The 16,541-nt window shown below is 47.6% G+C and overlaps 1 protein-coding gene across 3 annotated transcripts in view; it reads right to left on the reverse strand.

Moving 5' to 3' along the window:
* UBE2W (ubiquitin conjugating enzyme E2 W) overlaps nucleotides 1–13,989 on the reverse strand; it is a 68,149-nt gene extending 54,160 nt beyond the window's left edge. The window contains exon 1 of one of the 3 annotated variants that reach the window (XM_068237510.1): nucleotides 13,871–13,989. In XM_068237510.1, the coding sequence (XP_068093611.1) occupies nucleotides 13,871–13,909 (39 nt within the window). In that variant the 5' untranslated portion in view covers nucleotides 13,910–13,989. Of the gene's footprint in view, nucleotides 1–9,382; nucleotides 9,457–13,870 lie in introns of those variants that run through there. The other 2 variants (XM_068237512.1, XM_068237511.1) reach the window with 2 other exon arrangements.
* Nucleotides 13,990–16,541: the final 2,552 nt, after the last annotated feature.

Here is a 16,541-nt window from a genome sequence, read left to right on the forward strand (position 1 = left end):
GTGTTGCAGGAGTGTTGTCACGCAGGAGCCGGGTGAGTAGGTGGATGAAGTGTTGCAGGAGTGGTGTCACGCAGGAGCCGGGTGAGTAGGTGGATGAAGTGTTGCAGGAGTGTTGTCACGCAGGAGCCAGGCGAGTAGGTGGATGAAGTGTTGCAGGAGTGGTGTCACGCAGGAGCCGGGCGAGTAGGTAGATGAAGTGTTGCAGGAGTGGTGTCACGCAGGAGCCGGGTGTGTATGGACAACAACGCTCTCAGTCAGCACTCAGCCAAGCTGTTTGTGGGGCTGCTGTACACACAGATTATCGGCAGAGGCAATCATTATCGACTGCCTCAGACAAGTTTCATATAGTATATATATATATATATATATATATATATATATATATATATATATATATATATATATATATATATATATATATATATATATATATATATATATATATATATATATATATATATATATATATATATATATATATACATATACACAGCTTTAGGCCCCCTGCACACTGCAAATCTGATTTGCAATTCCGATTTTCCCTGGTTGCTATTAAAACAAAAAGAAAAATGCAGAAAAAATGCAGTACAGATTAAAAATTGTAAATCGGAATCATATGTTAAAATCGATTACAAACCGAAAGTCAGAATTGCACGTAGTGTATTTTTTATACGTGCGATTTTGGATTCCGATTAAAAAATCTTAGCAGCATGTAGTACGTTTTTTTAATCGGGATCCAAAAATCTGATCGGATAAAAAAAAAAAAAAAACGGAATCGCATGTAGTGTGCAAGAGGCCTTAGTATAATTGAAGAACAGTAAAGAACACAGGAGGCATCAATACACTAAATATCAATACAACTGGGTCAACCGTGCCAGTTGGGCTCTTCTGCGCATGCGTAAAGGCCGCGCATTTGCAGAAGTCCCCGACTGATGCAATTAAGCAAGATTGCCAGAACTGATAGCAAGGTAACTGAGGCACTTGGGAGGACAGCGAGGAACTCAGCGATGCTTATGGGGCTGGAGGAAGCCCCAGGTAAGTATCAAATCTTTCTTTATTAAACATAGCAAAGAAATGAACAGCACTACTTAAAAACAGATGAATGCTTACCTGCAAAAAAGTGCAGACCCCACTCATGGTATACAAATACACAATGAGCACACATACAACCTGTCTACCACTTGGAGGATGTTAGTTTCCACTAACAGTTTGCATGCAATTTGTTAGGTACTTGTCCCTCCCACTGTCGAAGAAGTCTTTCCTCCATGGGAGGGGACCTAACACTAACTAAATCCTACCTATGCATATGCATAGCCTGGGCGCGCTACCAGTAAAATTAAGAATTGCGCAGAAAAAGTGGGATCAGCGCATCACCAGGCCGCCTCTGAATGGCCTCAGCTCAGAGATGCGCTGAGCCCCCCCAGAGACTACAAACGCACCTTGAACCCAAACAGAGGCTCTGCATATACACCAAAGAAAAACTAACAAGTGGGAGCAGCTGACCAGAATTAAATCAAACATAGAAAAGAAATGAACAGCGCTACTTAAAAACAGATGAGTGCTTACCTGCAAAAAAGTGCAGACCCCACTCATGGGATACAAATACACAATGAGCACACATACAACCTGTCTACCACTTGGAGGATGTTAGTTTCCACAGTTAAGTAGCGCTGTTCATTTCTTTGCTATGTTTGATTTAATTCTGGTCAGCTGCTCCCACTTAACAGTTTTGCCTTTGGTGTATATGCAGAGCCTCTGTTTGGGTTCAAGGTGCGTTTGTAGTCTCTGGGGGGGCTCAGCGCATCTCTGAGCTGAGGCCATTCAGAGGCGGCCTGGTGATGCGCTGATCCCACTTTTTCTGCGCAAATCTTTCTTTATTGTCAACTAAAAGGAAGAACAATACCTGGCACCAAACGCTGCAGGGGCAAGAAGCGTGCACATCCAACCGACTGTGAACATCTGATGTAAGGAAGAGGCAAAGTGGGGCACCACTTAAATAAAATCCCTTTATTCTGGTTTGGGAGAGCAAGGTACAAAGCAGTGGGGGTATTCTAGTGGCTGACAGCCGTTTCGCTGGCTAAACCAGCTTCTTCAGAGGCAGAATATACTTGCTCTCCCAAACCGGAATAAAGGGATTTTATTGAACTGGTGCCCCACTTTGCATCTTCCTTACATCTTTCTTTATTGTATAGTGCAACACCTTTCAGGGTGGAAGGACAACACCCCCCAACATTACTGCCTACATTATAGTGTTGCCCCATTAAAATGCCGCTTGGTATAGTTCCCCCAATATACATATAGCTCTGCTGCAATTACAATGTCCTCAGTACAATGTCCCTGCTGCTCATTATAATGCCAGTTATTGCCCACTGCTGCACCACCTCACACCTTGGCCCCTATTCAATTAACTTTTCTCCTGAAATACAGGAGAGGTGGTCACATCTTACCTATAGAATACATTTTAAGCCACCAGCAAGCAAAATACTCAAACTAAATATGACTACATACCAAATACACATGCTACATGGAAGCTGTAAAATTGGATGCGTCAGCCTAAAGTGACGTACACACACTATATGAGTCGTCCGACTTGTCCAATAACGACCACTTCGGCCAATGATCGTTTGCTTATCTAGTATCCATACAGTGACATGTTGGATCCTAAGGGCCCTTTCTCACTTGGGTGATTAGCGGTGATTCCCGCTAACCGCTGAAGCGCTAGTGCTGTTTAAAGCGCAAACACAAGATAAACATAATGGCAGTGATCTCACTGCCGTGATTGCCGCCAATCGTGGGTGTTTCGCAATTAGCGGCAATCGCAAAACACGTTCCCCGCAGCATTTCCTCGCAAATCTGGAGCGATAGCAATACAATGCTTAAAGGGAACTTGAAACGGGTAAAATATTAAAATATTTTGTCAGAACTGAAATATACCAGTTGCTGTCAGTTATATATCAGCAGCTGTCAGTTACAACTGAATGTGCAATAAAATGTCCATGTTTACCTATGGCTCAAGTGGCCGATATTACAGTTTAACAGTGTGCTGACCAGGAAGCTGGTATGGGGTATTGGCCATTTTTAAAATGGAGGACGGAGAATTCCATTGATCACAGCGGACAAATGGGACGCAGGAGAGGAGAAAGAGATTGAGGAGTAGACTACACAGGAGGTAAGTATGACTTGTGTATGGTTATTTTGACACTTTATGTTCAGTTCAGGTTCTCTTTAAAAAAGCGCTTAATTGCTTGGAATCGCTAGAGTGTACAGTGCTCTCTCCCCTCGCAGTCAGCAAATTTACCGCTGAGGGGAAGAAGCTGTTTTTGTGTCTCGTGGTCCTTGTAGCGATGGACCGATACCTCCGCCCCACGGGGAGCTGACTGAAAAACTTGTGGCCAGGGTAGGAGGGATCGTTTGCAATCTTCAGTGCTCTGGAGCGTAGTCTGGCATTATAGAGGGAGTCCAGGGCAGGAAGTTGGTTCCCGATGATCCTTTCCGCTGACCTGATGACCCTCTGTAGTTTGCGTCTGTCACTATCAGTGGAGCCAGCATACCAGACAAGGATGGAGGAGCAGAGGACAGATTCAATGGTTGCGGTATAGAAGCTCCTCAGGAGTTTTTGGGACATTCCGAACTTCCTCAGTTGGCGGAGGAAGTAGAGCCTCTGCTGGGCTTTACTCTGGGTGGAGACAGTGTTTGCCTTCCACTTCAGGGTATTGGAGATGGTGGTGCCCAGGAGACGTACACAGGGCACTCTTTCCACCACCATCCCTCCAGTGTGCAGTGGAGGCAGGGTGGAGGCGTGCTTCCTAATCATGGTAAAATCACCCGCACAACTTGCGTTTTGCTTTTTCAAGTGTGAATGGGCCCTTAGCGACTCCCAATCTCACAGTTTTTTCCAATACCCAGCTAATCCGCCCCCCCCCCCCCCAGGAAGGAAAGCAGTACAGGATATATATGAAGGGGGGTAATAGGAAAGGAACTCAGAATGTATAGAAGGGAAATACTGGAGTGCAGACCTATAAATGAGAGGAATATTGGGAGAAAGGCAGATCCTGTAAGATAGGATTATTAGTACAGGCTGTATGCCATAAGAGGATCAGGACAGATGGGCAGGCTGTACACCAGAATAGAATCAGGACAGAGGGGCAGGCTGTACACCAGACAAGGATCAGGACAGAGGGGCAGGCTGTACACCAGAAGAGAATCAGGACAGAGGGACAGGTTGTAAACCAAAAGAGAATCAGGGCAGGGGGGCAGGCTGTACACCATAAGAGGATCAGGGCAGGGGGGCAGGATGTACACCATAAGAGGATTATGGCAGGGGCAGACTGTACACCATAAGAGGATGAGGGCGGGGGAAGCAGATCAGGCTGTACACCAGAAGAGGATCAGGGCAGGGGGGCAGGATGTACACTGGAAGAGAATCAGGGCAGGGGTTCAGGCTGTACACCGTAAGAGGATCAGGGCAGGGGCAGGCTGTATGCCATAAGAGGATAAGGGCAGGGGGCAGGCAGTACACCAGAAGAGGATCAGGACAGAGGGGCAGGATGTACACCAGAACAGAATCAGGGCAGGGGGCAGGCTGTACACCATAAGAGGATCAGGGCAGGGGGGCAGGATGTACACCATAAGAGGATTATGGCAGGGGCAGACTGTACACCAGAAGAGGATGAGGGCGGGGGGGGGGGGGGGGTGGCAGATCAGGCTGTACACCAGAAGAGGATCAGGGCAGGGGGCAGGATGTACACTGGAAGAGAATCAGGGCAGGGGTTCAGGCTGTACACCGTAAGAGGATCAGGGCAGGCTGTATGCCATAAGAGGATAAGGGCAGGGGGCAGGCAGTACACCAGAAGAGGATCAGGACAGAGGGACAGGCTGTACACTAGAAGAGAATCAGGACAAAGACAGGCTGTACACCAGAATAAGATCAGGGCAGTGGGATAGGATGTACACCTGAGAGGATTAGGGCAGGGGCAGACTGTACACCGGAAGAGGATCAGGGCAGGGGGCAGGATGGACACCATAAAAAGATTAGGGTAGGGGAAGACTGTACACCACAAGAGGATAAGAGGATTAGGAGTGGGGGCTGGGGGAGATCAGGCTGTACACCAGAAGAGGATCAGGGCTGGGGGGGCAGGATGTACACTGGAAGAGAATCAGGGCAGGGGGCAGGAAGTGCACTGGAAGAAAATCAGGGCAGGGGGGCAGTATGTTCACCAGAAGAGGATTAGGAGGGGGGCAGTATGTACACCAGAAGAGGATTAGGAGGGGGGCAGGATGTACACCAGAAGAGGATTAGGAGGGGGGCAGGATGTACACCAGAAGAGGATTAGGAGGGGGGCAGGATGTACACCATAAAAGGATTAGGGCAGGGGGCAGGCAGTACACCATAAGAGGATAAGGGCAGGTGGGGTAGGCTGTACACCAAGCCTGGGCAAACTTGGCCCTCCAGTTTTTAAGGAACTACAAGTGCCACAATGCATTGCAGGAGTCTGACAGCCACAGTCAGAACTCATAAAGGCAAATACATTGTGGGACTTGTAGTTCCTTAACAGCTGGAGGGCCAAGTTTGCTCAGGCCTGCTGTATACCATAAGAGGATAAGGGAAGGGGGGCAGGCTCTACATAGGAAAAGGTTTAGGATAGAAGGGCAGGTTATACATACAAATAATCGGATATGTTCAGTGGGGCCCTGCACAGTACCGGTAGGCTCGTGGATGGAATGGAACAGGAGCTTCTGAATTCACTTTAATTTTAGATAACATCTCTAAAAGGGGGAAAAATAGGGAGACAGAGTGCAGGATGTACCTGAAGGATTATTAATACATGGGTGCAGGCTACAGATGACAGAAACATCACTATAGTGTAGGTTACAAACCAACATACTATCAGGACAGTAAAGCTAGGTTCACACTGAAAAGTTGCAGTGTGTCGGATAATACAATTGCATTACAAACATGATGCAATTAAAATGCAATGGTAAGTTCACAACGACGCATCACCAGTATGGTGCAATCCATTGGCATAACGTGAGGCACACTGTGTGGCATTAGACAACATGCGCGTTTACAGCTACAGTGAACCATACTTCCCAATAACTGTATGGCTCACTGTTTGTGTCACATAAGGGCTGGTTCAGACTGGCGTTTGCGAAGCGTTTCCCACCAGTGTTCGGGACTTAGCGTTAAATGCTCCCGTTCAAGTGAATGGGGGCGTTTGCACCAGGCTTTTACGGGAGTTTACACGAAGTTCGGGTCCCGATTTTCCCTGGTGTTCCAGGCGCCCCTGGACGCTACATGTAGCGTCCTGGGGTGGTCAACCACCACGGGTAATGTTGCCCTGGGGAAGAAAACCGCCGACCGCATCCGAAAGCTACGTGAAGGCTGCTGAAAGCCCGAACGCGTAGCCGCAGCAACGCCGCCAAACGTGACGCCACAGAAAGCCGGGCAGACGCCCGTGTGAACCAGCCCTAACTCAGAGTGTGACTTTTCCCCTCCACTGCAATCCAGTTTTTACAGTGTGAACCTAGCCTAAGGCTGTGTCCAAGTGGAGTCGCAGTACAAGATATGTATGAAGTGAGCATCAGGAGTAAAGACTTCGTCCAAAATTAGTTTCAAGGATTTAAGCCGTGTCTGAGGTTTTGGGCTATAGGTTGTACGTTTTGGAACTCTTCAGAAAAGCAGGACTTGTTAATTTGCAGCGATAAACCGCACGGTGGCGTTGCCGACAGCACTCTCGCCTTGTAGCACTAGGTCCCTGGTTCGAAGCCAGGGCACTATCTGCTAAGAGTTTGTCTATTTTCCCCATGTCTGAATGGGTTTCCTCCCATATCCCCCAAAATATACAGATAAGTTAATTGGCTTCCCCCTAAATTGGCCCTAGACTACAATACATACACTACACGATACAAAACAGACATGACTATGGTAGGGATTAGATTGTGAGCCCCCTCTGAGGGACCAATATACTCTGTAGAGAGGTGTGGAAGATGTCAGAGCTTTATAAACACTAAATAATAATAATAATAAGACAATATTTCAACATTCTCTATGATTTTTAAACCAGAATAAAGCTGAACTGGAACTTCGCATGGGGCTAATTGGATTCGGTAGCAAATGATTAGCTGACAACTTGATTAATTATTTGCTCCCAAATCTGATTACTGAAAGAAAGACAAAACACAAGCACTAAAGGCCCATACACACGTCGGATTTTTCCGAACGACGGGTCGTTTGAACGTCCCGTCGTTCAGTCGTCCGCACGCCAAATCGGGCGTGTGTACAGACTGTCGTTTGGTCTTGAGCTCAAAATCAGTCTTATCACCCGAACGACAGTCTGTACCCATGCCCGATTTGGCGTGCGGATGACTGAACGACGGGACGTTCAAACCACCCGTCGTACGGAAAAATCCGACGTGTGTATGGGCCTTTATATTGCGCTTTTCTCCTGACGGACAAAACGCCAAAGCTGCAGCCACTAGGACGGAGTACATTTGAAATCGGCGCCAGTAGACTTGGGCGCAGGATACAGCAGTATATAGCTGATCCTGCTTCTGCACAAGTCCGGGCCAATTTAATTACTATTCCCCCTCCAGGCCGACATGGATAGTGGGGGAACGAAATAATTCGGCTTCCAGCGATTGCTGGAGGCCGAATTTTTATGTTTTTAAGCAACTTCGGCTCCGTCTTCTGACGGAGCCGACGTTACTCACTGAGCGCTTCAATAGGAATGATTCCTATTGAAGTCTGCGGAGGCGCCGGCTGCGCCCAAATCTAGCAGCGCTGAAAAGCACTGCTCCGCTAGGACACGCTCCATAGGCAGTTGCAGACTTGCCTAAGGTCTCCTACTGAATAGGTGCTTGCTTACTGAACAGGCAGAGCCGAGATTCGAACCCTGGTCTCCTGTGTCAGAGGCAGAGCCCTTAGCCATTACACTATCCAGCCACTCCTGTGCAAAGTTCACATTCACCCTCTGTTAATTCCAGTAACTGTAAATTAAATTAAAAAAAAAAAAAATAGCAAGCTTTTATTTCAGACCACATCGGTTTTAAGATGGCTAGTTTAATTTTGGATGAGCTGGCGGGGATGCAGGCCACACATAGCATGATTGGAGAGCATGCAGACAGTGACTGGGCCGAGTGGCGATATGTAGGGGGTGTCTGGAATGTATATAAGGGGTAAAAGGTAAGTTGGGTTAAGAATCCAGTATGTCTGACATGCCAAGGATACAAGCTGTGTTAGGAGTATAATAAGTGAACGCGACATGTGGCAGGAGCACTTAGGCATTATGGTAGGTGGTGGTGGTGTTCGAATTCAGCATTACACTGTTCAGAACCCAACAGGTTGGGGTGACAGGCAGGGGTCGGTAAAGGTCCATATGGGATGTAAAGGCAGGGGTAACTAAGGCTGCACATGGTGTAACAGTCAGGGGTGGCACAGCTGGCATATAAGGTGACAGTCAGGGGTGGCACAGCTGGCATGAGGTGACAGGCAGGGGTGGCACAGCTGGCACATGGGGTGACAGGCAGGGGTGGCACAGCTGGCATATGGGTAACAGGCAGGGGTGGCACAGCTGGCATATGGGGTGATAGGCAGGGGTGGCACAGCTGGCATATGGGGTGACAGGCAGGGGTGGCACAGCTGGCATATGGGGTGACAGGCAGGGGTGGCACAGCTGGCATATGGGGTGACAGGCAGGGGTGGCACAGCTGGCATATGGGGTGACAGGCAGGGGTGGCACAGCTGGCATATAAGGTGACAGGCAGGGGTGGCACAGCTGGCATATGGGGTGACAGGCAGGGGTGGCACAGCTGGCATATGGGGTGACAGGCAGGGGTGGCACAGCTGGCATATGGGGTGACAGGCAGGGGTGGCACAGCTGGCATATGGGGTGACAGGCAGGGGTGGCACAGCTGGCATATGGGGTGACAGGCAGGGGTGACACAGATGGCATATAAGGTGACAGGCAGGGGTGGCACAGCTGGCATATGGGGTGACAGGCAGGGGTGGCACAGCTGGCATATGGGGTGACAGGCAGGGGTGGCACAGCTGGCATATAAGGTGACAGGCAGGGGTGGCACAGCTGGCATATGGGGTGACAGGCAGGGGTGGCACAGCAGGCAGGGCTATGGCTACACATGGGGTGACAGGTAGGGGTCCAGGTATGATTAGGGTAACAGATGAGGGTGAGATCAGGGAGGTGACCAGAAACAACACGCAGTTAGCCTCAATTAGTCTTTTATGGACACAAACTGCCAATAAAGTAATAAGAGGAAAGCCTCCGGAGGTCTCCAGCCTCCCGTGCCCGGCCCGACCCCTCACTTCCTGCGCCACTGGGAACCCAAACATACAGGTCATCCTGATGTACATCCGCACAGCACTCACCTGCATTGACGCCATGATGGGAACCCGCCCCCTCCCTCCTGTAGTAACGTCACATGTCACATGACACAAACGGCAGCCTGGGCACGCGTGCGCTGAAGCGATAACCACCAGTGTCCTAGACCTAGAACGCATGTGCAGAAGTGGCTGGCGATGACTGGCTGCCGGTGGCTCGGCTGTCTTGTGGTGCAGCGCAGCGCTAATCAGTCTATGTGCACAAGTTATCCTGTGCTGCAGCTTGACCTGAAGCACATTCAGTTGTCAAATGTCTCCAGTGTTCTCAGCCACTCAAGGTCTTATCTTTTTCTGTGCTGAGAGATGTATCAAGATTTAAAGGAGTACTGTAGGGGGTAAAAAGAATTGAACTTACCTGGGACTTCTGATGGTTCCCCACAGACGTCCTGTGCCCAAGCAGCCAGTCACCGATGCTCCAGTCCCCGCCTCCGGTTCACTTCCGGAATTTGCGACTTTAAAGTCGGAAAACCACTGCGCCTGCATGGCCGTGTCCTTGCTCCTGCTGACATCACCTGGAGTGTACTGCGCAGGCCCAGTACAGTCTGCGTCTGCGCTATTCCCTTCCCGGTTACATCAGCAGGAGCAAGGACACGGCCACGCAGGCGCAGTGATTTTCCGACTTTAAAATCGCAAATTCCGGAAGTGACCCAGAGAAGGGGACCGGTGCATCGGTGACTAGTTGCACGGGCACAGGACATCTGCGGGGGACCATTACAAGCCCCAGGTAAGTTTAACTCTTTTTCCCCCTACCCCCCAACAGTAGTCCTTTAAGTTGTCCATAAATCAGGCGACTTGGCGCCCGATCGACCATCCAATTTGATTATTATAATCAAATTGGATGAAAATCGGTGCCGCCAAGTGCAACCCATCGGGACGAAAATTGGCCGCATTGTTGATCGCGCATGCTGCAAAATGTTGGACCGATTTGCTTGATCGGGTGCGCGGCGGGAACGGTGTACAATATTGCAACAATCGCTGAACGTAGCAAAACCCCTGGCACTGTCACCCCAATGATAAATGTCCCCCCCATGCCCAGTTCAAGGTATACATTACCTGTTCGCAACCTCTGCTTGTCTCTCCGCTGTGCATTATGCTGTCCATACACGCGCACCCCATGTGGTTTCCTAGTAAGGGCACGCGTGTGACATCACATGCATGCCCTTACTATGAAACCACTTTGGGGATCGTGTGTATGCAGAGGAGGAATGCTGGAAGCTAGATGTATGGGTACCTTTAGGCTAGGAGCACACTAGGCAGCGCAGAAATCCATGCATTTTTTGCGTTTTAGGTGCATTTTTGTTTCGAGCCAGGTCATTTCAGGCTAGATTCACAGTGGGACGTTGCGTTTTGATGCAACGTTAAAGTCACAACGCAAACTTACAATGCAACGTGCCAAAAAAGTCGCAACACAGCGTTACCATCACATACAGGAGATACAGTAGAAAATACAGGCAATGAAAAGTATGCTTCCAAGTCATTGCTGAGCATGTACAAACAGTCTAAAGCTGCTAATAACGGGTATAACGCACTGCATGCAGTACTTTCACTTAACGTGCAGCGTTAGAAACCAACGCAACGTGTGCACTGTGAACAGGGCATTGATTTTTCATTGCAGTGCGTTATTCTGCGTTACATGTTGTTTTTAACGTGCAACTTTAACGTCCCACTTTGAACTTAGCTTTAGTGCTCAGCACCAAAGTTGGGTGCCGCTACACTAATGCCATAGTGCTTGCCCCGTACAAGAGTAATTAGGGGTTCCAGCGATCGCTAGACCCCGAATTACAACTCCCACTGAGTTGTCCCTCTGAGTTGCTACTTTAATGTGACTGTGATGTTGTAATTGTAAGCGTGCGTTGTGTGGGAAGGACTGGAGTGGAAAGCTGTGCGAAAATCGCAAACGATTGATCGCGACAAGCATTTTCATTGAGGCTATTGACTTCAATAGCCTGTAAAATCGTGTGAGTTTTGCCATCTGAGGCAAATTGCGCACAACCGCATCTAGTGTGTTCCCTGCTTTCCACTGCAAATCGCAATGCGATTCTGCTTTTGATGCGATTCCGAGGCGATTTTCACTGGATGTTAGATACACAAGGAAAAAACGCAGCATGCAGAACTTAAAATTGCAACAGAATTGGATCAGAATCCTGTGTAGTGTAAAAGAGCCCTTATTTACAGTGGGTTGCAAAAGTATTCGGCCCAGTTGAAGTTTTCCACATTTTGTCATATTACTGCCACAAACATGCATCAATTTTATTGGAATTCCACATTAAAGACCAACACAAAGTGGTGTACACATGAGAAGTGGAACAAAAATCATACATGATTCCAAACATTTTTTTTACAAATAAATAACTGCAAAGTGCAGTGTGCATAATTATTCGGCCTCCTTTGATCTGAGTGCAGTCAGTTGCCTATAGACATTGCCTGATGAGTGCTAATGACTAAATAGAGTGCACCTGTGTGTAATCTAATGTCAGTACAAATACAGCTGCTCTGTGAGGGCCTGAGAGGTTGTCTAAGAGAATATTGGAAGCAACAACACCGTGAAGTCTGAAGAACACACCAGACAGGTCAGGGATCAAGTTATTGAGAAATTTAAAGCAGGCTTAGACTACAAAAAGATTTCCAAAGCCTTGAACATCCCACGGAGCATTGTTCAAGCAATCATTCAGAAATGGAAGGAGTATGACACAACTGTAAACCTACCAAGACAAGGCCGTCCACCTAATCTCACAGGTCGAACAAGGAGAGCGCTGATCAGAAATGCAGTCAAGAGGCCCATGGTGACTCTGGACGAGCTGCAGAGATCTACAGCTCAGGTGGGAGACTCTGTCCATAGGACAACTATTAGTCATGCACTGTACAAAGTTGGCCTTTATGGAAGAGTGGCAAGAAGAAAGCCATTGTTAACAGAAAGTTTAAGAAGTCCCGTTTGCAGTTTGCCACAAGCCATGTGGGGGACACAGCAACCATGTGGAAGAAGGTGCTCTGGTCAGATGAGACCAAAATGTAACTTTTTGGCCAAAATGCAAAACGCTATGTGTGGCGGAAAACTAACACTGCACATCACTCTGAACACACCATCCCCATTGTCAAATATGGAGGTGGCAGCATCATGGTCGGGGGGTGCATCTCTTCAGCAGGGACAGGGAAGCTGGTCAGAGTTGATGGGAAGATGGATGGAGCCAAATACAGGGCAAACTTGGAAAAAAACCTCTTGGAGACTGCAAAAGACTTGAGACTGGGGTGGAGGTTCACCTTCCAGCAGGACAATGACCCTAAACAAAAAGCCAAGGCAACAATGGAATGGTTTAAAACAAAACATATCTATGTGTTAGAATGGTCCAGTCAAAGTCCAGATCTAAATCCAATCGAGAATCTGTGGCAAGATCTGAAAACTGCTGTTCACAAACGCTGTCCATCTAATCTGACTGAGCTGGAGCTGTTTTGCAAAGAAGAATGGGCAAGGATTTCAGTCTCTAGATGTGCAAAGCTGGTAGAGACATACCCTAAAAGACTGGCAGCTGTAATTGCAGCAAAAGGTGGTTCTACAAAGTATTAACTCAGGGGGCCGAATAATTACGCACACCCCACTTTGCAGTTATTTATTTGTAAAAAATGTTTGTATTGATGTATGATTTTCGATCCACTTCTCACATGTACACCACTTTGTATTGGTCTTTCACGTGGAATTCCAATAAAATTGATGCATGTTTGTGGCAGTAATGTGACAAAATGTGGAAAACTTCAAGGGGGCCGAATACTTTTGCAACCCACTGTATTTACTAAAAAAAAGGCAGTCCTCTGCGTCTCCATTAAAATACATTATGTGCGTTTTACATGTTTGTTTGTTTTTTTTAGAAATATCCAACAAGTCATGCGTTTTAAAAACCCACATTGTAAAATGCAGATATTTGCATTTTTTTCTTATGGCCCATTATGAGGAAAAACGTATGCGATTTCCGCAATGCTAGTGATCCTGTCTAGTGTGTTCCTAGCCTCAATTAAATCCCCATTAGGGCCTTTTTCCACCAGCGCGTTTGCGCTGGCTGAATCGCAAAACCGCAAACCGCTAGCGATTTTACAATCGCTACGGTTTGCTTTTTAACATAGGAATCGCGGTAGGTCATTTCCACTACCGCGATTCGCTTTTGTCGGGAACGCGAACGCGCGGCGGAGCGATAATTGCCGCGATTTTGCTATGCAGTGCATAGCATAGCAAAATCGCGGCCGCAAACGTCGGGGGAATCGCCGGTTTTGCGATTCAGCAATCGCTAGCGTTCAGCGTGAACGCTAGCGATTGCAGGTGGAAAAGGGCCCTAAGAGAGGTTAGCTTAACTTGACTTTTTCTTTTGACTTTACGGTAACAGAAGGTTGCAGAGGCTGAAAGGGAACCCGAGGTGAGACATATGGAGGCTGCCATATTTATTTCCTTTAAAGGAACCTGAGACGGGGTTAGAAGAAATGTATTCATACCTGGGGCTTCCTCCAGCTTGATCGCTCCCACGCCGCCATCCTCCACCTTCTGCATCCTCTGTAACGGTTCCTGTAAGTTTGGCCAATCAATGCTTACTGCGCATGCCCAGATGTGCACCCCCCCCCAACCCCCCTTGCGCTGAAGTGGCTGGGAGCTTTCTGCAACTGTATATATACATTTATTCTATCCCTCCTCCCCCCCCCATCTCTGGTACACTTTAAACAATGCACATTGCCTAGCTGTTCTGCTGATCCACTGCATTTGCATGTTACATAGTTGGTAATAGAAAGCTGTATGGTATGCATGGCATACAATGGGTTAGAAAAAAATAAGATGAGAGAAGTTTAATGCATTAGTAGTACCAATACTGTATATATATTGCTGAGATGACTCAGAGAAAAAAAAAGGTTCATGACAACCTCTGATTTTGAGGCACCAATATTTAAATGCTAGTTTACTGAAGACACGAGGTCAGGCTGTATCAAACCTGCCATGCAACATAAATTCCACCAGAAAGTCTGGAGCCCGAGGGAAAGCTCAAGCAGAAACCAACTTTTAGAAGAGACATTACAAATTCCAAGTACTGATATTGTCCCAGCACATTGTACACCTCAAACACTTCTCTACCTCCCAATCTTCTAAGATGAGAAAGGAGGACATATTTGCGCACAATGTGGTCACAAGACACACCTCCAGCCCATGAATAATTTGTGCGCAATTTTTCAGATTGTATTGGTGTTTTGTTCCACATTATATTAGTACTAGTATAAAGGCCCGCCGTTAACAAACGGGCGCTAGGCCATGGCTGCTAGCCCCCTCCCCCGCAACGCGCGCACAGGCGCGGCCCGCTCGCCCGTCCCCACCACTGTCTGAAGCAGATGCACACAGTTGCTTGCTTGGCAGTTGGAAAAAGCTGTTATTTCCCACAATGCAAAGAGTTTCACAGACAGAAAACTGTCAGGTCTAGCAGCACGGACATCGGGACACAGGAGGATGCAGGGACACCTGCAGTTTTATTATATAGGATATGGAAATTTAGCGATGGGCAAATTAATAAACAGAACTGATAAGTCCATTTAGTGACAGCAGAACCCAGGCACATGACAGGCAAGACTAGCTAATTTTCAGCTGTTTCAGCCACATCTGTCAAATACTCAGTGATCCCGGCATTATACAGAACTGGATCAAAAGCGTACAATTGTACGGTTCTGATCCAGTTCTGTATAATGCCTGAAGAAGAAACTTAACTTTTCGAAAGCTTGCAATAAACCATGTACAGTTAGTCATTAAAGGTATCATCGGAATCAATGTTTGTTGGTTTGATGTCTGCATTTCCACTCAGTGATCGTAACGCTCTGTGGCCATGTCTGTGGCTCACTTAGTGATTGCCTGGTTTATGGGGTTAGGAAATAGACAGTGTAGTATGGCCATAGTCACAGACACAGCCTGATAAAGTTTCCAAGCAGTTGAGAGATATAGATAGAACACTGAAAGGTGAGCTGGTACGGGTCACTCTGCTGTCACTTAATGGGACCCTCTGTCAGGGGTGCAGCTAAGGTTTTGGTGGCCCCAAGCAGTCCATAACTTGAGGCACCCATCCATGAAAGAAAAAAAATGGACAGCCACACCTCAAAACAAAGCAGCGCGCCGCAGAAAAAATGGGCGTGGCCAAAACATGATGTGGGTGGAGCCAAATACTAGCACTTTCTAGGCTAAATTGCACACAGGGCGAGGGCGTAAAATGCTCCCTCAACGTGGAGACAGGTATAGGTGCCCGCAGTATAGGTAGCCAGCTATAGGTCCCCCCCAGTATAGGTTGCCCATATAGTTGCCCCAGTATATGTTAGATAGGTAGGTTCCCCCATATAGGTTAGATAGGTAGGTGCCCCCATATAGGTTAGATAGGTAGGTTCCTCCAATATAGATAGCCAGTTTATTTGCCCCAGTATAGGTTAGATAGGTAGGTGCCCCCATATAGGTTAGATAGGTAGGCACCTCCAGTATTGGTTAGATAGGTATGTGCCTCCAATATAGGTAATCAGCATAGTTGCCCCCAGTATAGGTTAGATAGGTAGGTTCCCTCCAGTATAGGTTAGCTAGTATAGTTGCCCCCAGTATAGGTTAGATAGGTAGGTGCCCCTCAGTATAGGTTAGATAGGTATACGCCCCCAGTATAGGTTATAGTTATATGCCCCCAGTATAGGTTAGATAGGTATATGCCCCCAGTATAAGTTAGATAGTAGGCCTGAACGACTTTAGAAAAAAATTGAATTGAGCGATTTCTGTCTGAAATTGCGATTTCGATTCGATTCACAATTTCCTTCAAATCAAGCTTTGTTCCCCCTCTGTCCCCGTCTCTCTTTGTGCCCCCTTTGCCTCTTTATGCCTCCTCTGGGTCTCTATCTTGCCCCCATTGTGTCTCTGTGCCCGCTCTGTTTCTCTGTGTGTCTCTCTGTGCCTCCTCAGTCCCCCAAGCTGCATCAGTACTGGACATAGCTTCAAGCACGAGTCCAGCGATGCCCGTCTATCCACTCCAGCCTCCTGCGGGCTCTAATGCACGGAATACTTCCTGTATATCATTTGACATACAGGAACCCAGAGTTTTGCCAAGCACAAGAGCCGGACAGCGTTGGACTCGTGCAGAAAGTATGTCCAACGCTGTTAGATAGG

The sequence above is a fragment of the Hyperolius riggenbachi genome, chromosome 5 (genome assembly GCF_040937935.1).
Source record: "Hyperolius riggenbachi isolate aHypRig1 chromosome 5, aHypRig1.pri, whole genome shotgun sequence".
Classification (NCBI taxonomy): Eukaryota; Metazoa; Chordata; class Amphibia; order Anura; family Hyperoliidae; genus Hyperolius; species Hyperolius riggenbachi.